At 31.9% G+C, this 24157-nt stretch overlaps 2 protein-coding genes across 2 annotated transcripts in view; one reads left to right on the top strand and one right to left on the bottom strand.

Annotated features, from left to right (window-relative positions):
• Nucleotides 1–24157, bottom strand: part of LOC149898527 (protein madd-4-like) — a 270605-nt gene that overhangs the window by 69243 nt on the left and 177205 nt on the right. Inside the window, exon 4 of the mRNA XM_090115042.1 lies at nucleotides 23446–23540. Coding sequence (XP_089971168.1) covers nucleotides 23446–23490 — 45 coding nt within the window. The 5' untranslated portion in view covers nucleotides 23491–23540. The remainder of the gene's footprint in view (nucleotides 1–23445; nucleotides 23541–24157) is intronic.
• On the top strand, nucleotides 27–2510 carry LOC149898529 (cilia- and flagella-associated protein 298-A). Its single transcript, XM_090114810.1, has 4 exons — nucleotides 27–233; nucleotides 933–1103; nucleotides 1516–1759; nucleotides 2088–2510. The coding sequence occupies exons 1-4, from the start codon at nucleotides 27–29 to the stop codon at nucleotides 2339–2341; spliced, it is 876 nt and encodes a 291-aa protein (XP_089970936.1). The 3' UTR covers nucleotides 2342–2510.

Raw genomic sequence — 24157 nt, forward strand, 5'->3', positions numbered from 1 at the left:
ACTCTGCCAAATAAGGAAGAGCAAAAATGGTGATTCTTCTAGTAAAAAGAGGTGATGAAAACCAGTTTCTATATGAAACGAATGTAAATAATCAAGTTGATGATGTGGTTAAGGATATAGTTGCTATATTCAATGGAAGTCTTAAAGTGAGCAGGATTTGCTATGAATTTGAAGAACTGTGGACGCACGGGACGTTTCTGCCAACTGAAATGCAAGGCTTGACTGATGAACAAGTAAGAAGAACGTAACAATAGATATTATGTAACTTTAAAAGATTCTGATGAATTGAGAACCTCCTCCTTTATTGAAGTCAGATAAAAACTAACTAAACAATGCACACCTTAGATGCACACGTCACATTTTTAACTGCTTAATTACCGATTTTGTCTTAGATTCCTGTGCTTAAAAACTGTGGTATTTACAATGTTTCAAATTTATTTCATCCTATATTCCTTTAACCTTTCAAAATTAGTCTTATCTGTATTTTTAAATTTCTGAATTAACACGTTGTAGCAAAGCTGTAGAAAACAACTCTGTTTATAGCACAATTAGAAGGGAACGACCCATACCATCTGGCGCAGAATACATGCTCTCTGAGCCAGGCTGGTTATTAATAGTTATATTGCTTGTATACTTCAATAAGCCTATATTTTAGTGACTGACCTGTGTCTACTTTGCTGGACGTCTAGCAAGAATAGATCGATTTAAATTCGTAATAGAAAAAGTTTCATATATTTACCACAGTATTTAGGTGCATATATAATTTGTATCATACTTTTGCGCTCTGTAGGACCAAATTTGTAAAAAGGCTTCTCATAATTTTCATACTATAAAAAGCATGGTGCAAAATTCCAAGTTTCTAATCGATAAATAATGAATTGCTTACTCTATGCGAATCTGGTTTTAACATAGTTTACTTTTTATATATTTAGATAAAAGAATTGAAACTGGAAGATCCTTGGGCAAAGCGTTGTGCTCCACAAGGTTATATAGAAGCGAAAGACGACATGGGTCGTCGATGTGGTCTCGCGCCCCCACCGAACCTTCAAGAGGTGCTGAAAAAAGCTTCTGAGTTTGCTAAAGAGACCATTAGTAAAAAACATGTGAGTAAAGTTAAGATAATAGACATATTACTGGATTTATCAAATGCATAAGTATGTATAAAATTTTTGAACATGTAATAATTTATATAAACTTAATATATAGCAAGCGTTTTTTTTTTACTAGAGACAAATATAAAAACAATAGTCATTTTAAATCCGTATTTGGTGTTTTAAAATATACAAATTTTACTTACTAGATACATTGTATAAAAAAAAGTCCGTGATAATCTTTAAAATTATGCAACAGATTTTAGTAGCTTTTTTTTAAATAGATAGTTTTCGAGGAAGGTTTTAGTATATAATTTGTTAAGTTTTAGACCAAGGATCGAAGCCGCGGAAAGCTAGTTGCAAATAGCCTAATCAATAGTTTACACATATTAGGTATAAACCTACAACATTTTTCCTTATACAGGTGGATCTAAGAAAATGCATGACTCAAAAGGACGTAGCACGAGCGCTAGAAGAACTACGTGGTGCTACCAAAATCGTCTTCCCAGCTGGTCTTCCTCCACACGATCCTGTGCGAATGGAACTGGATAATGTAGAGGATCTGACAGGAACCCAAGCGGCTAATGAAGTGATAGACCCAGCCAGGGCTTGTCTCTGGGCGTGCGGAAAGAAGTTGATCAGTGGGAATAAGCTGTCTGATCATTTGGGTCAGTATTTGTTACTGAGATGTCTTTTCTAAAGTTAAATTCTATATAGCAATTGCAGAGCACCTTGGTAATGCTCTTTAACAAAGTTTTTTGCTCTTTGTACTTTATATAAAACATCACTGTATGTCAGTTTATGCATCTTTTTTTCTTGCAAATTGTTTTTTTATGGGAATTCTTCCAGAGCAGTGAAGTTTAGTTGACCTTAACTACCTGACGTTATTCAGTTACCAACTTTACACTGTGTTTCAGTTTTGAATGTCTTATTTTGTATTCGTGTCATAAGTAGATAATGAGAAAATATTTTTTTAACATAATCAACATCTTTCAGGTAAGAACGATAAAACTAAAGTGACAGTGAAGCTATGCAGTTCCTCCGAAGGCGCTCCAGGCAGAGAGCCAGTTTTAACAGAAGATGAAAGAAAACAGCTGATGCTGCAAGCGTACAGGAAACAAGAGGAGTGGAAGAAGCTAGAGCAAGACGAAGATGATAGCTACCTGGACTCCAAGTGGGCTGATGGTCAGAACTTGAAGAGGCAGTTCCATGGATTGAATAATATTTCTTGGAAACCTGTTGCGAAGTAGATTCTTATCTACTACAGGAGTGACATGTATAATTTACCAAGCTTTAGTTTCGATTGTATACTGTTGTTGTCATCATCGATTAGGATTTTTATTTCTCGTGTTTTATTGTAAGTTCATAGTTTGAAATATTGTGTTACGTCTTTATTATAATAGTGATTATTGTTTAAAAAACCCGTTTAGTTTAATATTTACCATGTTCGCCTCAATATTACTTAATTAAATAATATATTCAATGGAATTGTTGAGTTTCATTTATTTACCCTTAAAATATTACTTTTACTAAATCTTATATATAAAATTCTCGTGTCACAATGTTAGTCTGCATACTCCTCCGAAACGGGTGGACCGATTCTCATGAAATTTTCTGTGCATATCGGGTAAGTCTGAGAATCGGCCAACATCTATTTTTCATATGTACCACGGGCGAAGCCGGGGCGGACCGCTAGTAAGCTTATAATAACATCAACTCGTAATAATTTGAAATATTTCTCATGAACAATGTACATGTCTGAAAGTATATTAGTGCAAATAAGTAAGTATAGTAGATAAACTTTTAATTTAAGCTTCCTCAAGCAATACTAAGTACTGAGAGCCCATTTTAATATAACTGCCTCTTCCCAGAACTCATAATCCTAGCAAATATAAACAAAGAACTTCACACTATAATTTTATCGTCCAATATCTTTTCATATTGCACATTTATTATTAACTGAATAGCCCGGGAATGAATTACAATGTTACTACGATAAATTGTCGCCATTTTCACAATTTTAGGCGAAACTGCGGCATTATGCTAAAATTACAGGTGTTTTGTGAACTCGGTATGAACACAGCACATTTGAATTCTAAATTATAATGTAACTATGAATTTTGTACAGCACGATACTGGGAGATAATATTCCTTGTTTCGATTGTGTTTGTTCTGAGAATTTTGTACGGGAAACTACGGGAAGAAACAATCGAATAGTCGTGGTTTTTGTAACTCATAATGGCTATAAATATGCTGTATACTTGAAGCGTTTTTGAATATTAATTTGAAATACCGGTTGTATATATTTCCGATTTGATTTGTGATATTCACAGAGGAAAATAGAAGGAGAAAAAATGCATAACATTCGTCATTATCTTAGAGTGAAGAACACATCGTGGGCTCAATTTTTGATAAATTTTTGAGATTTGACACTCAAGTAACTGTAAATTATCAGAACAATTTTATTAGGTTTTTACTAAATTAACAGTTTTTAAGCGGATTTCGGTTGGTTTAATACTATAAATTGATATAATACAAACATAAAAGACATCTCTTTTTTATCAGAAACGCAAATTTAGCGCTTCTGCCTTTATAGACATGATACAAAGTATATGAGTAACGTTGGGTTAATAATATAATGAATAAATCGAGTTTTAAATCTTTATTTTTTAAGTATGAGTATGATAAATCTAAATGCAAGTTGATATAAACAGATTTGCACATCAATTATTATACGCGACATGTATGAAGTGTTGCGCGATTTAATCAAAACGTTTACCGGTCACAGACGTGATAAATTCAATTAAATTTCCACTGAAAACAAGCGGTTTATTCAGTCATAATACATATATTAGATTCGCATTTAATACTGAATATTTTGTTGCGGCAGCGTTTTGATTGGCAAATATAACTTTTAACTGGTTTATAATGCGGGTTATTTTTGGTTACTTATGGGTTGGAATGGCTCATAATGTAATAAATATGTATGTAACTGTTTGGTTTGGGCACTTTGTGACACTCAAAGTTTATTTATGCCCTTTTGACGTCATAATTAATGAAGATTTTTTAGCTTCTTTTATTGTAACTACCTAACGCACACATATTTATGTTTATAAATAGCTGCCCTGACAGACTTAGATTTGCCCTATTGTCCCCTTTTCCTGTTTTCGCTCCGTCAGAACCCTCCTTGTGTCTTAAACGTTAAAAAAATTAACGAATTGGTCGAGCCGTTCTCAAGTTTTGCTCTTAGTTATACATTTGGCGATTCATTTTATTATATTATAGGTACCTAGAAGATAACTAATTTACATCTATTATTATTAATAGTATCACCATTTAAATGACTAAAGTTAAATTTTACATTATACAAGCTTTTATTCCATGACACATAATAAATTCAAATTCATAAATTTATCGATAAACACGTACCATTACTTTACCATTATTTTACTTCCGCGCTTGCAAAATTCTCTATATATATTTTAATTTTAATGATAATTAATATTTATGTGTAATGCACTGCACCGTACACAATGAAATTACCAATTAACCCAGTTTTAACATTAATAATATTTTCATAAGCGACAAATTCACTTCATCATTATCGCGTACAAAGCAATAGATTTCTAGATGTGATATAAAATATGTTATTATACTTAAAAGAGAGTAGATTTAGTTTTTGTTGGACACAAAAACTACGAGTGCCAACATTATTTTACTCTTAGAAAGGTACAAATTTTCAGAAAGCTTAAATTTAAACGATACAAGAATTTTACAGCTAGCAGTGCTGCGCTTTCGAAAGAGCTACCGCGACCGAACCCGCGTGCCATATCAAGTAAGTATTTCTGTAGCTTTTGTATTATTCTGATGACCTATATTCCTGTAAAATTTCATCCAAACCCGTCCAGTAGACCGCGATAATAATAATAATATGATAATATACTTACTATTATTTTATTTTATCTAAAACTTCCGCTGTTCTAGAAATTTCTACATCCACAATTATATGACGTTTTCGTAATTACAATGCTCATTAGTGCTGATCCGTTCCGGGATCAGGGTGTATCCGGGTGTACCCGGGTACCCGGTTGCGGTTGATTACAGGTAATAACCGGTAATCCGGTGATTGATGTACCGGTTTATTAAATTTGGTGAATTTTTTGCGGTGTTTTTTATAAATTTTTGAGATGTCACTTGCTTGATTGTGTGTATTTCTGGATTGAATGCGACTTCAATTAGCGAATCATGAATCCTACTAATATTTTTAAGTAACGAAAGTTTGTGAGAGTGGATGTGTATGTTTGTTACTCTTTCACGCAAATACTACTGAAGCGATTACAATGAAATTTACTACGCATATCGAGGGTAACTTGGACTAACACATATGATAAGTTTGAAAATGCAGACGAAGCCGCGTGCGGAAAGCTTGTTTAACATAATCAAAGTAATGTAATTAATATGTAATGTGTGTGTAATTCGATTACAATATGTTGTTTTTACGCCGCCCGATATTTCTCATCGAACAATCAAACTAATGAAATAGAGAGCACTTTTTGTTTTCGCAACAAAAGAGTATGATAGTTAATGTTTTTATTAATTTCTTTTATCTATATTGTACATCTCGATTTCCCTACGCTTAAATCTTTGAAACTACGCAACGGATTCGAAGCCGCGAGCGGAATGTTACTAAGGAAAAATTATTTATCATCTAATTTAAAATGAAATGTACAAACCATGGTAAGATTCTTGGCAAGATAGTATTAGGAACATAAATGGTTGAAAGCATTATATCCAAGAGCTTTAGGCTTGGAAACGCAACTATTTAGAGTTGGCACTTTGCCCGGTAACACTGCACTTTGTCCGTTTATTGAATAACATAAAAAGTAAAAAGGTAAGTAATGACCCAGTTAGGTTTCAAGTCAAGAGAGTATGCCGCAGAGAGAAATTATTGTTCAAGCAAGTTATTATTATAGAAATTGCCTATGATGAAGTAAAGATAGCCATCATTGGTTTATACATCTGCCTACGATTTACCTGTTTCAAAAAAGAGCCTACAAATCGCTAAAAGGTCAGTAACAAAACAACAATGCCCTAATATTGCGATTGCTTATGTGGTAATCAACTTAGTCCAAGTGAATCGTCTACTCTTTTGCTTTAGGTTAGGCTTTTATTATAGGATAAAAAATATGTAATGATTAAGTATTCTTGTAATGGTTAATAATTGGTGATGGTGACCGTTAGCTATCAGGTGACTAATCACTTCGTGGCTTTTAATGCCACAAAATAAATTTCACACAAAACTTTCGCGATATAAAAAAAAAGGTTTCAGTATAAAAATTTTATTCCAACCAATCCGGGGTTAAATTAATATAAGAAGCATATAAATTTACAAATTAACTAACCAGCAAATATCTCATTATCGTACTAAACGCGTTTCATACAACTGAAATTGAATAAAGCAGGTGGACCGCAAATTTGGCTCAACGAATAATTATATTTCACTAAGTAGTCACACGACTGTGAACGTGCCAACTCGTTGTGTGTGCTTTCACGGGATAGTTACTGGCGACAGCTGGATTAGGAAAGTTATCTTCCTTTGTTGGTAGCGTTTGTGAAGTTTAGGTTTTAGAATGTCTTCGTGGATTGGGTTGCAGTGATGGTTAATCTTAACGAGGTATAAGATTAGCTGTGGAAATATATGTATAATATTTAGAATAATAAGTAAAACTTATAGAATGCATAATATGAATCTGTAAAATCTCTACTATTGGAAAGGAGATTAACACTTGAAATATTTTTAATAATAACATGAATAAATCGAGTTCAATATTCTTTAAAGTCTTTAATTTCTATCATATAATCACACACTAGAAAATACTTATATTATGCTTTTTAATATTTCAGAATTAATAAATCTACTGCTGAAAATATAAGTTATTCTAATAATACACATGAAACTATATCACATATATTCCTTCTCAATCACTATAATTCCAAAACTTCATTCCAGTCGAAAAAAATAATAGAACGCTCCCCGTCCACTCAAGATAGCCTGAAACTATCAGTACTTAGTTCAAACGAGGCACAATCTCAGTTATTACCCTCACGTGCAGTTTGCTGACAGGAGATTTTTCCTTTCCAAGATATTGATAATTTACTCTTGGCTTCACCAATCCAGACAATCGAGTAAGAGTAATGGAGTCGATTGAAGAGGAAATTCCATCAAGTGAATTAGATACATTAAAAGTTCCGCTGGTTGAGTCGTTTTGTACTTGCGTTCGTTTGAGAGTAGAAAAAAGGTTGATTTTGATATGTTTTTTTGGAGTGTTTTTGGGATATGCTCAACGTATTAAGATAAATACATGTAACATGGAATTCACATAAAAAATAACTTCCTAAAACATCAATCAATCTATTCGTCCATAATTTAAAACCTCAATACATTACCCATTATGCCCTTTCAGGTCGAATGATAATGTATTTTTATGTTACATCAATATTCATAGATGTCAAATTTGTGACGTCACATTACTCGTCAGCCATCTTGGTTTTAGGTGATGAATAAACCTCGTAATTTTCTTCGTGTAGGTGTGGCTTGACTTTGATTAATTTGATATCTTTGGTTCCATGTGTATTTATTTTACTGTCTTATGAAAATGTATGTAATAATAACGATCTGTCTTGTATTAAAAGTAGGAATAAACATAATTTAAATAGGTCATAATTTAGTATTTCATTTATTTTACACATGTAGAGAAATAATATAAACTATAGAATTTATTTTTTGAGTTAATGTTAATTATTATGATTTTAGTTTCAAGCAAATAGTAATAAAAATATATAAGCGAGTAATCTTAATGACATTATTTTTATGAGAATGAAACAGAAAATTAATACGAAGCAAGATAAAATTTCTTCGAATACATTAATATCGATGAAGTTAGTTCTAGAACATTCTAAGTGCTTCTGAGAATAATGGATGAGTTCTTGATTAGATGCTAGAAAAAATATTAAGATATATTATTAAAAATATTAAATTCTAATTATAATTCTTCGCTGGCTAGGTTAGGATTTGTTGCTAATAATCAAGTAGTTTACAGTTTTTTGAGTCCTATATTTATATTAAATATTAAATGCCATATGAAACTATATTTGATAATTTACAGTTAAATACGTACATAAAAAAGGAAACTTAAAGAATATGTACAACGTAAGAATTTAATTTATTACATGAACTACCATATTCTTTATCTATACCGTATCCTAACCATATTATGTGATTAAGTTTGTGGTTGGTACCATGTGGTTTCATTTAATAATCAATCAACAACAAAATAAGTAAAAAAATAATTTAGTACTTGTTCTATAATATTCATACACAATTCCCAGTAATATTTCTACCAAATAAAATGATATTTCTACCAAAATAAAGATTAACAGTCACACTATTTCACAAGTGGCGTAAGCTCGTAGCAATTGTAGCGCGCGTAGCACTTACCGAACTACTTGCTACGAGTTAATGTAGACTGATCTGTTGTACGTAGCACTTTTAAGTGCTTACAGTCGAAAGGGGTATTCAATGGAAAAACATACAAAATAACTGTTATAGCTGCTTTCGTACTTTTTAGAAAAATATTGATAATTGATGGATGTTTTTTGCGTGAGCCTAGGCTTCTTAATGTTTTCAATCTTCGATATTTTTCAATGAATTATAATATGTTGTCTACTTATTTATTAAAGTTTCATCGCTCTAGGTTTTAAGAAATTAAAAAAAACAATCAAACATACTTAAACCATAAACCGAACGACCATAATTAACTTAACCAATAAAATTAACCAACCAAAAATACCTTCAAAATGTGTATAAAATTGATCAATTTTCGTGGTGTCAGGAAAAAATATTAAAAGCCAGTTTTGTGTTCACAAAAATATAATTCGCAAACTATTGCTGATGCATTGCGGTCAGAAATGATTGCTATTCGTTATATAAAGTTATTTATATCAACTGGCCGATAAAATATTTAGAGCAAACATCAATTGACAATGATGAAATAGAAAAACACGACCCACCATAAAATATAAAGACTTAAAAAATGAATGCTTAAAATAACCCGGTCAATTTCAAAGGCGATTAAAATGGAGCGTAAGCCCGCCTAACTTATGAAAACATTTTTACAATTTCAGAGCTTTTTACTTGATAAACATAAATAGCCAAATGTATAGTACTGGGTTATATTTAACCCGGTCAGTGTATAGCATTGGGGTATATTTAACCCGGTCAGATGAGACAAAAGGTTTTTGCGGTGGATGGAGTTTTATAGATTTTTTATAGGATTTGACAACTGCGTGGTTCGAGTGATTGTAACTGCAGTATTTCGATTATTTAGTTCTTTAAATATTTTGTGGTACATATTTCGCAATAAAAGGTAGCCTATGTTCTTTCAAAACATAGATGAACGAAATATATAATATAATATAAACGATGAGAAATAACATAGATGATGATTACATGAGATTATGAACATACATGAGATTGTCTGTGCCAAATGTCATCAAAATCGGTTGAGAGTTTAAGCGGGAAAGCGTAACAGACAGACAGACAGACAGAGTTACTTTCGCAATTATAATATTAATAGGGATTATTCAGTGTACCCAATGTGTTCTTACAAGGGAAGATTTTAACACGTTCACTGCGGCACCTAAAATGCCAAACTTACCGTTGTTGCGGCATGTCTTCCATACTTCACATCGGCAAGTTCACCACTGTGCGTCATGAGCCATTTTTATCACATCGCACCTTCTGTCTTTGAAGGTTAATAATTTCATGAAATTTCAAGATATTTCAAAAAAAAATTTTTCAGATAGTAGTATATATAGTCTAGTATATACCGCATAAATAGCTTTTAGTTTGACCCAATAGTTTAAAAGATATGAGGGAAAATGTAAACCCCTGATTTTGTGAAAAATTATTTGCCATCCCGCACTGCGTTGATACGGCATGTTTACAGTAATAGCGATGGGAAACACTGTAAAATAAAACATCGATATCGATATAAATCAATTTTGTATATTTCAGTTAACAGATAACGAGATCGTCGATACCAAAAAAAAAACACATATAAAACAAGGTACTTGATAGAGTACTATCAGGAAAGTGTTCAGTAACTTTTGTTTTAATTTTGTTCAGTAACTTTTGTTTTAATGTTTTATATTATTTTCACAACTGTCATCACATTTTTGCATTTATGCTACGAAATAAAAGAAAATAAAAAAACTAAAGCCTCTAAGGTATCATTGTCATTTAAAAATTTGATAACGACGCGTGCCGTTCTGGTACATCACTACGCGAGACTGACACGCGGCGCGCTCGCAGTACAGTGCGGCATGAGGTGCTTGTCCATGGCAAAATATTTGACATACCGCACACCAAAGAAACAGTTTCTTTTCTATCGTTGTGTCCAATATTTTGCCATACGATTTTTAAACTAAATTGAGTCCTACTTCAAACTGTGATCACAAAAATATATTTGTCTCTTTTCTAGTCATTGATTAACATATAAAAAACCTCGCCGCACCACGGTGAAAACTGCGATTTTGGGCGCCGCACTGTGGTGTAGTCGCTGATGGCCCGATACTGCACATGCCGCAGTGAACGTGTTAAATTAGTTCATGTTGTATGCAACTGTATAAGAATGTATTTATTTACCAGTTGTTTAAAAAATCTAAGAAAACAAAAATATGACATTTCGCGTATTACTTTTTCTATTAAATTGCGTAAATAAGAAAATAATTTGTAAATTTGACTAATAACAACTTCGAATATTATGTTAACGAAAAATGGCTCATTGCTTAAAAATATCTAACGAATACTAAGAATTTCAAAGAACTATCACAGTGTCAAAGCAAAAATCTTTTGATAAAGCCAACAATAGAGATGATAGTTCAAGAATCAGTGTGAAATGAAAAGATTCCAGCCACCAGAGATATAATATCAGTAAAATGTAATTTATTACATACAATATGCCGTTAAAGACGTATATCTTTTGTGTGGACTTAACAAAGATTTCAAATCAGACGAACATAAAACGACACAAAAGCAAGACAATAAAATGTAATCTTGCCGTGATTGAGCGAAGCGTTGTTGTGATGAAATATGTTCGTATGTATTATATGTCAAAAATAACAAATAATTCTAGAAATAGAAGGTTTAAATAAATTATTAAAAGGTAAATACAATCTTGTATGCAATGTCCAGAAGAAAGACAGGAAAAAAGATCAACGATAACATTAAAAATGGCTCTATCTGTATAACTTGATCTTTGAAATAGTTGACTTCTACATATTTTTAAATATTCTTATATACAGAAGACCTCATAACTTTCAAACTATACATTAACGCAATAGTCAGAGCTTTAGCAATAATACACCTATATAGTACACTAGCGGTCCGCCCCGGCTTCGCCCGTGATTCATGTTTACGTTTTCTTTCCATATGAACCATCCTCGTACTTCAAAGATAAAATAAAAAAAAAAATTAACGAAATCAGTTTAGCCAGTTTCGAGTTTTTCGCCTACCAACACATTTTGCGATTCATTTTTATTATATTACTAGTGGTCCGCCCCGGCTTCGCCCGTGTTACCTACATGTTTAAACTATCCTATCTCTGAAGTTGGATCGAACTGCACATGGTGCGCGAATTTTATTATCGGTTAAGTGGTTTAGGAGTCCATTGAGGACAAACATTGTGACACGAGATTTATATATATTATTAAGATAAGATTAAGATTGACAGACAATCTAGCCCTAAGCTAGATTTAAACTAGTTTATAAGACAACAGCTAAGCAGTCTTTTTCTATTGTGCATCAAAATATTCAAGGCTTGGCTAGCAAATTATTAGAAATAGAATTATTTTTAAATCATAATAGAATTAAAATATTTTGTGTAACAGAACATTGGCTTAAACAATGTCAGTTGTTAATAAATATTGATAATTATAAATTAAAAAGTATATACTTTAGAACAAACGCTATTCATGGAGGTTCTCTTATTTTTGTACACAATAGTTTAAAATGCAAGGAACGAACTGACATTGTTAGCCTTTCTGTAGAACGGACCATTGAACTGTCCTGTGTGGAGCTGGAGCGTTATATTATTGTTTGCGTTTATAGACCCCCTTCCAGTGACTATAATATGTTTGAGACAGTCATGGAAGAAATATTAAAGCGTTTAAGTAGGAGTAAAAAAAAAGTTATAGTATGTGGTGATTTTAATATTGATATACTTTTACAAACACAAACGGCAACACGAATTGTTAATTTGTTTCAGTCATTTAATCTGTATAAACTTTTTAATGAACCCACACGAATTACACCTACTTCTGCAACCTGTATTGATAATATATACTGCGACTGCAACTGTTTAGAGAAAAATATTCTCAATACACTCACTTCGGATCACTGTGGCCAGAAAGTAGTTTTTGAATGGGATTGTTTACCTGAATTTAAAAGAATTAATGTTAGGCCTATAACTAAAAAAGGCATTAATAAATTTAGAGATAATACTAATAAAAGCCTGCCCGTACTGAATGATCAATCCTGTCATAATAATCCTTGTGAAATGTTTAAAAATCTTTTTAATTTAGTGCATAATGAATTTGAAAAAATATTTAAAGTTAAATCTTTAAATATTACCAAGGATTTACCATTTAGTAAATGGGCGACACCTAGCATACATAGGTGTAGGATCGTTCTTTATGAGTTATATGGTACGAAGCAATATAATAAAGACCCATCTTTTCTTAGTTATGTTAGAAATTACTCAAAAACTTTTAAAATTGTTTGTATTACTGCGAAGCGTTTGTATATCAGAGATAAAATACGCGACTCCGATAATAAAGTTAAAACAGTTTGGTCTATTATTAATGGTGAAATGGGTAAAAGCAAATCAAGTAATACCATAAAACTTGTTAATAATGGCATGGTTATTGACAAAAATGCTGATGTTGCGCTTGCATTTGAAGATTTCTTTAGTAGTGTCCCTGCTAGCATTACTAATAATTTAAATTCGTCTTCAGCACTTGCAGAGACCTTTTTGAGGGACCATGTTGCGGGGTGCAGCACATTATTTGAATTGCGACACGTAACTGCTAATGATATTGTTACAGCCTTTAAGACACTAAATTTAAAAAATACTTGTGATCTTTGGGGAATGTCCGTAAATTTAGTTAATAATATAATAGAAAATATTGCGAACAATTTAGCTTTTATATTTAATAAGTGTTGTGACTATGGTACATTTCCTAATTTATTAAAGCTTAGTAAAGTTATACCTCTATTTAAGAAAGGCGATCAAGAAGACTGTAACAACTATAGACCTATCTCGATTTTACCAACATTAAGTAAGGTATTCGAAAAGTTAATATTAAACCAATTGACTAGTCACTTTGCATCTAATAATTTGCTGCACACCAAACAGTTTGGTTTCACAAAGGGGCGCTCAACCACAGATGCTGGAGTTGCACTACTAACACATATATATAAGGCATGGGAAAACTCAAAAAATGCTTTGGGGATATTTTGTGACCTCTCCAAGGCATTTGACTGCGTTGAACATTGTACCTTATTGCGTAAACTTAATCACTATGGGATTAAAGGACAAGCTCAGAACCTCATAGCCTCATACCTGCATGATAGGATACAAACTGTAGTTGTTAATGGAGAACGTTCTAGCGGTGCGTCAATTAACATTGGTGTTCCACAGGGATCTATTTTAGGACCCTTCTTGTTCTTGGTATATATCAATGATCTACCTTATTATTTACAGGATAGGTGTGAAATAGTTCTGTTTGCAGATGATACCTCATTAATATTTAATGTGGATAGGCATGACCCAAATGTTGACGAAGTGAACAGTGCTCTTTTACACATATCCGACTGGTTTACTGCTAATAATTTATTATTAAATGCCAAAAAAACAACTTGTGTTGAATTTTTACTACCAAACGTTAAAAAGTTAAGCAGAAATATTACCTTGAACGGGGAGGTATTACACCCTACAGAATCGACTGTATTTCTTGGGTTAACATTGGACGAGAAACTACAGTGGGGAGCCCATGTCAACACCGCTGCAGGTAAGCTCAGTTCAGCAGCATATGCAGTCCGAAAGGTAAGGCATCTCACCGATGAAGATACAGCTAGATTGGTTTATTTCAGCTACTTTCATAGTATTATGTCCTATGGAATTCTACTATGGGGCAGGGCAGCAGATATAGAAACTATATTTATCTTACAGAAAAGAGCCATTCGTTCTATATATAATTTACGTGCTCGGGACTCACTAAGAGATCTCTTTAAGAATACTGGTATCCTTACTGTACCATCACAGTATATATTTAATAATATTTTGCATGTACACAAAAACGCCGACTTACACACAAGAGTAGGAGATAGACACTGTTATGGCACAAGGAACAGAAATAGAATTGAAATGCCATTTTTCCGATTAGCTAAAGTTAAAAATTCATTTATGGGTCAAGGTATACGCTTTTACAATAGAATTCCTCATAATATTAAAGAGTTTAGTAGTTCTAAATTTAAAACTTATATAAAAAATGTACTAGTTCAGAGAGCGTACTACAGTATTCAGGAATATATGGACGATAAAAACCCATGGAGGGTTGTCGCGTAAAAACCACAGGACAGTTCTTTGGCATGTTATTACAATACTTATATGTTGTTACATATGTATTTTGTAAAATTGTAAAACTGACATGATTTAAAAGAGCAACTATGGAGTTTCTTGCCGGTTCTTCTCCGTAGATACTGCTTTCCGAATCGGTGGTAAATTTTAAAATATGTAATGACGTTTCAAAAGTGCTTCTTTAAGAAGTCTAATTGAATAAATAAATGTTTGAGTTTGAGTTTGAGTTTGTGAAACTGACATGAATTTAAACACGATAATACAATGCGAATAATGCGAGGTGATAAACATTGGTAATAAAACACGGCCACTCAATCGCTTGCGGCGTCATTTCATCAAATCGACACACATTTGAGAGTTCCCAAGGGCTTGTTCCAAGATCCTATTATAAGTTTGTAAGACGGTATGGATATTCCGTTAAAATATTTAATAATACCGTCAGATTATAATCTAAGTATACTGCTATATAGTCGCAAATCCATCAATAGATTAGAGTTTTTTCTTGTTGTTATATCGTAGTTATTAATTTTTACCTAGCATACATATTGGTTTTATGATTCGTAAGATACTGCTTACAATATAATGCTCTATTTTTCAGTAGATTAATTTTTTAAATTATTTCGCGAAAACCACTGAAAGGATTTTGATGATACTTTACAGTGATATAGCTTATTTACCAGACTAACATAAATCTATACAAATATTATAAAGAGGAAAGGTTTGATTTTTTGTTTGTTTGTTTGTTTGTATGAATTGAATAGGCTCCGAAACTACTTGGCAGATTTGAAAAATTCTTTCACTGTTGGAAAGCTACATCATTTCTGAGTGACATAGGCTAGGTTTTATCCCGGAAATCCCACGGGAACGGGAACTATGCGGGTTTTTTTTTGAAAACGCGGGCGAAGCCGCAGGTGGAAAGCTAGTTATATATAAAAATACTTGGGTACTTTCGCCTGCAAGTTAGTTCACGTATTAAAATTCGAAGCACAGCTAGTATCAAAATTCTTATGATAATCGTTATATACAGTCAACAATTTTCAAATTATTCAGTACACAAGTGTATGAAAATAATTGTATATTAATATTAACGAATAACGTTATTGTAATTAATTAACGATAAACGATTGTTCAATTTATTAAACAAAGGTTCTGAATATAATAATTATTTAATCGGCGTCAAATGTATTCACAGCAATTAAATTATGAAGGTAAAGTTTCATGGATGGAAAATATAATTATATATTACTAGCTTACTGCCCGCAGCTTCGTCCACTTTGTCTAAAACCTTCAGTATGTAGAGTGATAGTAGAGTGATTCAAGAGTATGATATATACTAAAATATAATTTTAGATATATATTTGAATATATATTTTAATTGAATCACTCTATCTATTTAAAAAAACTTCATCAAAATCCGTTGCGTAGTTTTAAAGATTTAAGCATACGAAGGGACATAGGGACAGAGAAAGCGTCTTTTTTTTATACTACGTAGTGACTAAAAGTGAAAAGAATACCTAAATGATAACATATTTGTAGTGATGAATCTTAGGAACATACACTGCTGTATAATTAGCAACGCAATACAAAAAAAATCATAACTAAAAAGTTAAATTTTAAACTGTTAACTACAGATACATTTTACAGAACCAAGCATCCTAAAAACTTTATTGACAATATTTTTAGGTTATATCCTCTGAAAGTTAGATACGACAAAACTACACGGTTTGTATCGAATATTCCATACAAGGAATAAATAGTGAAAAATCAAAAGCATAAAAATACAACGCAATAAAACACTGATACTCCGTATCCCAATTTCAGTGAATCGGCCGTTTGGGTGTTAAGGACGGCGTTATGCCAAATTGAGTCATAAATAAATATTAATATGATTTAAGATCGTTTACGAGAATTTAGGTTTGGTATTCGCGACTTTATTACCGAGTTAGTAGTTTATGGTATCAAAGCGAGTTTACTTTTATATACGGAATATTAAAGTAAACTTGATTTGATAAATCCTACTAATATTAAAAATGCGAAAGTTTGTGATGATGGATGTATGACTATGTGAGTGTTTGTTACTCTTTCACGCAAATACTACGGAAGCGATTACAATGAAATTAAGCACACATATAGAGGGGTAACTTGGATTAACAAATAGAATAGGTTTTATCCCGGAAAACCCACGGGCACGGAATCTATGCGGGTTTTTCTTTGAAAAGGTAAGTAGTTAAGTCTATCTTTTGAATATAATATAACCTACGTACTTATGCAGTTTTGATAAATTACTACTTTTTAAGTTTTTAAACTGTGTGTGTGTTTAAAAACTACTTAAAAAGATTATGTTCATTCTTCTTTTTGAGAGTATAAAAAAATAATCTCGAATCTATTTATTGAAATTATACGTACATAGATTTTGTTATGTAAAACTACCCTAAACATTAACTTTTAATTGTTGCAAAATGACGATTCGACGACGATAACGCTTTTATAACAAATAAAGTTAAATAAACAAACGTTCAAGTTTCATTTTATTTAAAACCCAATGTCGTAAACTCTTACAATAAAGTGCAACTGAAACTGCATTTAAATTACGAATAGACAGCAATCCCGGTAACAGTAGGAAATTTATAAAAACGCCCAAGTCGTTCTTAAATCAATTAATCCTTCGCAACTGAACGACACGCTTCTTACAAAGTTCCTAAGAGCCGTTCAAACTATCTACAGCTTCAGCTTATGAACTCGTAATACTATTTTCTATGGCGGTATTGTTTCGTCGTACAAAGGACTACTGTATTGTTGGTATAGCGTATAATTTTTATATGGGAAATTCGAATCAAATTTTCAGCGTTCAATTGGAGTATGGAATTTTTACAGAAATATAGCATCGATGTACAATTGTTGTATGTTTTTCTATGCAGGGGTCATTGTATTGTTGAATTTGAACTATTTTTCTTTGTAGTTTAAAAAGGCCTCTCCTTGTTTTAATGTTTATAGAGCACAAAATTCATCTTCTTAAATAGTAACTTCAGTGGCAGAATAATATTGTGATTTTCTTGATTCATTCAATCAGTTAATAGTTGATATATCATAATATTTAAAATAATGTCCCATGTCCTGAAATAATTAAAAAAAAATGCAAATAGTTATCACATTCCTACATACCACCGTCCCTGAACGTTTACCGTAATATGATGGGGTCAAGGAATCCCTGGACATCGCAATATCCTTTGCGCGTTGTAAATAACGAGTTCCGTAAATATTACATGGACACGAGGCAATCTACTTCGAACATTATATTAAGTGTTATTGCTTTTCGGTCGGTATGATTATGGGATATGGGTGGGTCAAGGGATGTCAAACTAATTTTAACTTGAATGTAGATGTGGTCGGGTTGTAATTTGAACGATGTTTGGTGCGAACTGTTGAAATATATTTTTGTTATAATGCATGAAAAATACATAACAGTACATAGGTAGTAGTAACATCTTATAATATACTAGCGGTCCGCCCCGGCTACGCCCGTGGTACCTACATGTTTAAACTATCCTATCTCTCAAGTTGGATCGAACTGCACATGGTGTGCGAATTTTATTATAATCGGTTAAGTGGTTTAGGAGTCCATTGAGGACAAACATTGTGACAAGAGATTTATATACATATTATAAGATTAGGAAAAAAGTGTTAAGATCTGTAGGGCTGAAATTTGGATGAGCTATTGCTTATCTTATGATTAAAATTAAGACAAATGAATACGATATGATAGGTAATTTTAATCAGCAATTGTTTAAATTTTAAAAAGATCTGTAGGTATGTGACGAATATAACATAATATGGGATATAATTAACAATTACCAAGAATGTAATGTTTGGTATACTGAAAAATAAAAACCTCAAAGATCTTTTAAAAACATTCGAATGTATTTTGAAACTTCTTTTTTGTGGTCCATTTAGCGTCACTAATTTAGCCACGCGGATTATTGGTTACAGTCAAGCTATGTGTACTGACAAAACGAAAAATTTTCAGTTGAACCACATGGGAGAAACGCAGTAATCCCGTGTTTGAGTCTATATAAATATTTACCCAACTCTCCGAAAACTGTGACTGAATTTTTCCCATTTTCACTTCTCACTTCGTAAACGATATGCCGCGCTAACTTTTAATTAACATCCGAACCGTATTTCCCTAAAAAATCCTCTTTTCATCGAATAAAACAACTACAGGTTAGAAGTCAGATGCAATACCTGTATGGATTGAACTTACTTCTGTTTAAATTGGGTTTTAAGTAATCATGTATCTTTTTTGTGATTTGTTGGAGCTCTATTACATGGTATAGGTATTGGAATATTTGTGGATACATTGAAGAGTAGATAATTCGGATACAAACATCGGTTTTATTGAAAAAGTATAAATATATTCAGGCCTGGATTCAGTATGGTTAGTTTCTAAATGAGAAATCAAATAAGCAATATTTACTCTCCCATCTAAGTCTCGTAAAATGCTATATATAGCATTTTACGAGACTATAGCGAAAGCTACGAGTTTTACGAAAGCTATAGCTTTTGGTTATCTTATAAACTATACTACTAAAACACCAACAGCAAGAAACTGTTATGCCTATTTCAGTATAATTTTTGTTTCTGCTTTACTAAGGAAGGTTTGGATGGATGAGTTAATTTCGCAAATAATAATTTTCTATACACGTTATATGACCTTTTTATCCCTGTTAATAAGTATTAAAACTTTCCTTTATTTTTTGGTTGAAAGCTCAGCTATAAAGTAGCAACACACACAAACCCACACAACCTCAAGCCGTTTAATTCATCAGTCACTTAAAACTGAAATTCTGACACAAAAGCAGTAAATAACTTGTCAACGTGATCAAAGACGTTATTCGCGGAGCAAATTAAAACATGAACAGAAGTAGCGATACAAAGGCTTTGGTAAAAGGCTGTAAGATTGAAAAGTAAATCAATGTTTAGTGAATTTTGTTTATAGAATAACTTCTTTTTTCGCTTGACGATTGCTTGATTGTTCTCTTTGTTTTGTTCTCTGTGTTCTGTGAGATTTCGTCAATCAAATGAGGTTTTATATTTTTTATAGTATGCTAGATTACGATTATATACATAACAGTTTATTTATTCCTATAACATACTGCGTTACATATTTCATCTGTGTAAGGATTAGCTTATAGTAAAGGTTGAATGAATGAATGAATGAATACTTTATTGCACACACCAGTTGAAAGAAATAACATAAAATAAGATACAAACAAATTGCACAATGGGTGACCTGGGCTAAAGAGCCATCTCTTCCAGGTAACCCAACCGAGGAAAACAATAATAAATTACGAATACAAGTAGGCGGTGTATACTAAAAATGAAGACAACATTGATTTATATTCAATTATTTTATCTACCAGTTAAGTTTTAACCAAGCATTGAAAAATCGGCCCTTATAATGACAATTACAAACCCACCACTTTCACATCCTTACGAACGGAATCAGATTGATAATTTTTATTGTTTACTTACAACTTTTTCTCAAATTTACAAATACATTTTTCTTTGAAAATCTCAAAAAAATCGCCTTCAATCAGAGAGCATTCGTGAATTTTCATTTATCCATACCTACTATATTCTTTGATCGTTTTTCCTCTCGCAATCAAAAATCTGTTCGTTTTCACAATGCTTTTGAAAACTTTTGTACTTTTCTGTAAGGAGCGTGAATTCTCTGGCTGCGGTATGAATACTGCATTTCCATTGCAACCCAAATATTGTAGGATTTGGGTTTATTTTAATTTGAATAATTCATGAATATTACAGGTTAGAGATTAAATGTAGCTAAAAGTTCGTAGCTACTTTGAATTAAATTATTGTTAATTTCCTATTTTCGTTTCATTTTTGCAATAATGCATAGATAGGTTCAAATTCCAAAATAATTCATAATTTGGGTTCATTGAAGTAGTAATATTTATGAAGTTTAATATATTACATGAAATTGTGAGGGAAGACTATTGAGCAGTAGCTGTATAAATAAAAAGTATTCGTTCATTAATAAATTATACAATCATATCGGATTTCCTTTAATTATAGTAATTGTTCGTATTCATTACTGAATTATTGGTTGTTAATAATGTTCCCTTACAATTGAAGCCAACACATGAAAAACCGTGATAATTGTGCTATTTCGAGAATAGTTTAATTGAAATTATTTAATTATAAATTAATTTATCAAGAAACAATTAACATGAAATATATTAAAAGGAAAGCGTTTTTGAATGTTATATGCACATTTGGAAATTGATTAATTACGAATATATAACTTATTTATTTCATAGTTTTGTAGCTGTTTGACTGACCTGTTGGCTTAGTTGCTAGTGGCCCTGCCTTCCAAGCCAGAGGTCGTGGGTTCGATTCCCACCCAGGGTCAATATTTGTGTGATGAACATAGATGCTTGCTCTGAATCTGGGTGTTAATTATCCATATAATTATTTATTTAAAATTATATATGTATGTTTATCAGCCATCTGGTTTCCATATAAAACATGCGAAAGCTTAGTATGGGATCAGATCGTGCCGTGTGTGTGAAAATTGTCCTGTTCTGAAATATATTATCTTTATTAAATCGATCCAAGACCAATCAGTCTGATAGATTATAATATAATTTTAAATTAAAAAGAAACAATACAAATTCTCATTCACAATAGCAAATTATGGATATCATTTTACTATAAAGCGAACAATGCAAGGTTTTCACGGCAAAATTGTAACTTTAACAAGTCACACAACTCGAAAGCGCATAAATTCTATGTTAAACCATAATCGCCTTTAACATACATATTTCCTATTTCCGTAATACGACGAAATGAATTCAAATCCCGAAATTACTACAAACGATGACAAAGAAAATTTCTCTCGAAATTGACGTATTTTGATTAGAACCATACTTAGATCCTCGAAGGACCTCCGTCAAGTTGACGAATATCTGACGGTTATTAAGGAACCTTGTTAATCACGGGTCTGACGAGTCTGTTCAATTTTGTTACATAGTTATGTTTTCGTAACAAATGGTGATGATTGACATTCGATTTGGGAAAGTTGATTTGTTGTGAAGTGATGTTGTTTTTAATGGTCTATTGGAAATGGGCCACTGATGTTGTTTTAAATGATTTGAAATAAAAATGATATTAAATACGTATGAGTAGTTGAAAATCAATGACTGTAAATAGCTATGTATTTTTAATTACTTAATTTAGCGGTGCAATATTTTGCTCATTTTTTATCGTGCTTGATTACTGTTGACATTTGAAATAAAACAATGGTGAAAAAGGTTGGTAAAGTTTTAAAAATGTTAAGGTATAATAAATTATCTATGACGAGTATAATATAATCTATTTAACTTTAGGCACTTGGGAGTAAAATTTCAAGGTCGCATCATGGCAATACCGTCATGTCATGGAATTAGGCGATGATTTTAGTATTTTTCAATCTTGCTAAAGAAGTTTCACTTCTGACACGTGTGCTCGGCACACGCGCTCTTTTTCATGGAAAATTAATTTTCTCTACAAAGTCTTTATCTCTATAATAATACTAGCGGTCCGCCCCGGCTTCGCCCGTGGTACCTACATGTTTAAACTATCCTATCTCTCAAGTTGGATCGAACTGCACATGGTGTGCGAATTTTATTATAATCGGTTAAGTGGTTTAGGAGTCCATTGAGGACAAACATTGTGACACGAGATTTATATATATTAAGATAGATCATACTAGCATTATATTAATTTACAATTAGCATAGAACGTAAAGTTAGGAACACAAGAGAATTCTCGAAATACTAATAACACTTGGCGGTACATTTTGAGTTAAGAGCACTCTAACAGTTGCATGTTAATTTCCGTATTCTGAGTTGGATTAAGATATAATAAATATTTTATTATGTATGTTTATTTATATGTAACTAGCGGTCCGCCCCGGCTTCGCCCGTGGTACATATTTACGTTTTCTCTACATAAAAACCATCCTCGTACTTCAAGGAATATAATAAAAAAAGAATTATCGAAATCGGTTCAGCCGTTCTCGAGTTATGCGCTTACCAACACATTTTGCGATTCATTTTTATATATAAAGAAGATAATTTATTATGTATGTTTATTTATTCATATTTTTTTGTTGTGATTGCTCTGATTTTAAACTGATTGCAAAAAGGAAAGCATGCTAAGATCTATTATGCGTTTTTTATCTGTTAATAGGATAACTAGCTTTCCACCCGTGGCTGCGCCCGCTTTGTCTAAAACGTAATAAATTATATACTTAGACCTTCCTATTTTATAACTCTATCTATTAAAAAATTCGCATCAAAATCTATTACGTAGTTTTAAAGATTAAAGCATACAAAGGGACTTAGGGACAGAGAAAGCGACTTTGTTTTATACTATGAAGTGACTGACTACATAAATAAACTTTTCATCGTTTTTTTAAACATTTCTAATCTTAACTAAGTTTGATTGTATACATACCAGCTCATTAGCCACGGCTTGATTGCGCTTTTCATTTTCCACGTGTGCTTTATTTCAATTATTCTTAGTACTTACTTAATAATTTATTACTAGGTATCATAACAAATTAATTTAATAAAATTTTAAAATAAACTTACAATTATCGTAAGAACCACCGCCAAAAAGATGAGACCCCGCAACATTTTGTCAAAACGTGTCCTCTGATGTCATATTACTGAGTTACGTCATTGTCCTGAAACAAAAGAAAAATAAATTAAACTTCCTGTGATTAAAATATTATGATTATTATTAATATCCCGATTTTTTTGAAGTGAAACTTCTTTAGCGCATTGAGAGTAAATTTTCATGGTCGCGTCATGGCAAAACCGTCACGTCATGGAGAGGCGACGATTTTGTTCTCTTTGAATCTTGCTAAAGTTTCATTTCTGACACGTGTGCTCGGCACACACGCTCTTTTTTCATTCCAATATTTTTCTCAATACCAAAGGATAACCAGGCAGGATAATAATAATATCTATTTCTTTATAAGTACAATTTAATTTGTGACAAACTCGATCTTTTTCTTCCTTAGCTTATGAAATAACAGAGAAAGTATAATTTCCTTTTTCCTACTGTAATTAAGAGTTTAATGAACTGGATAATAAAATAGTATTTATATATATTCAAACAAAATCTACTTTATATTCTGAACAAGGCTTCTTTTATAAGCTTTTGTGTTATATTGTATGTGCTATAAAGGACTATATTCATATAATTATAGTCCTTTCTGAGGTTATATAGCTTCTCTATCTATATATATATATATTCTATATACATATATATATTATAATGTTCTTTTTTACTAGCTTT

Source organism: Colias eurytheme, chromosome 22 (genome assembly GCF_061535395.1).
Source record: "Colias eurytheme isolate Ceu_HAF_F1 chromosome 22, ilColEury1 Martin Lab GWU primary, whole genome shotgun sequence".
NCBI classification, from domain to species: domain Eukaryota; kingdom Metazoa; phylum Arthropoda; class Insecta; order Lepidoptera; family Pieridae; genus Colias; species Colias eurytheme.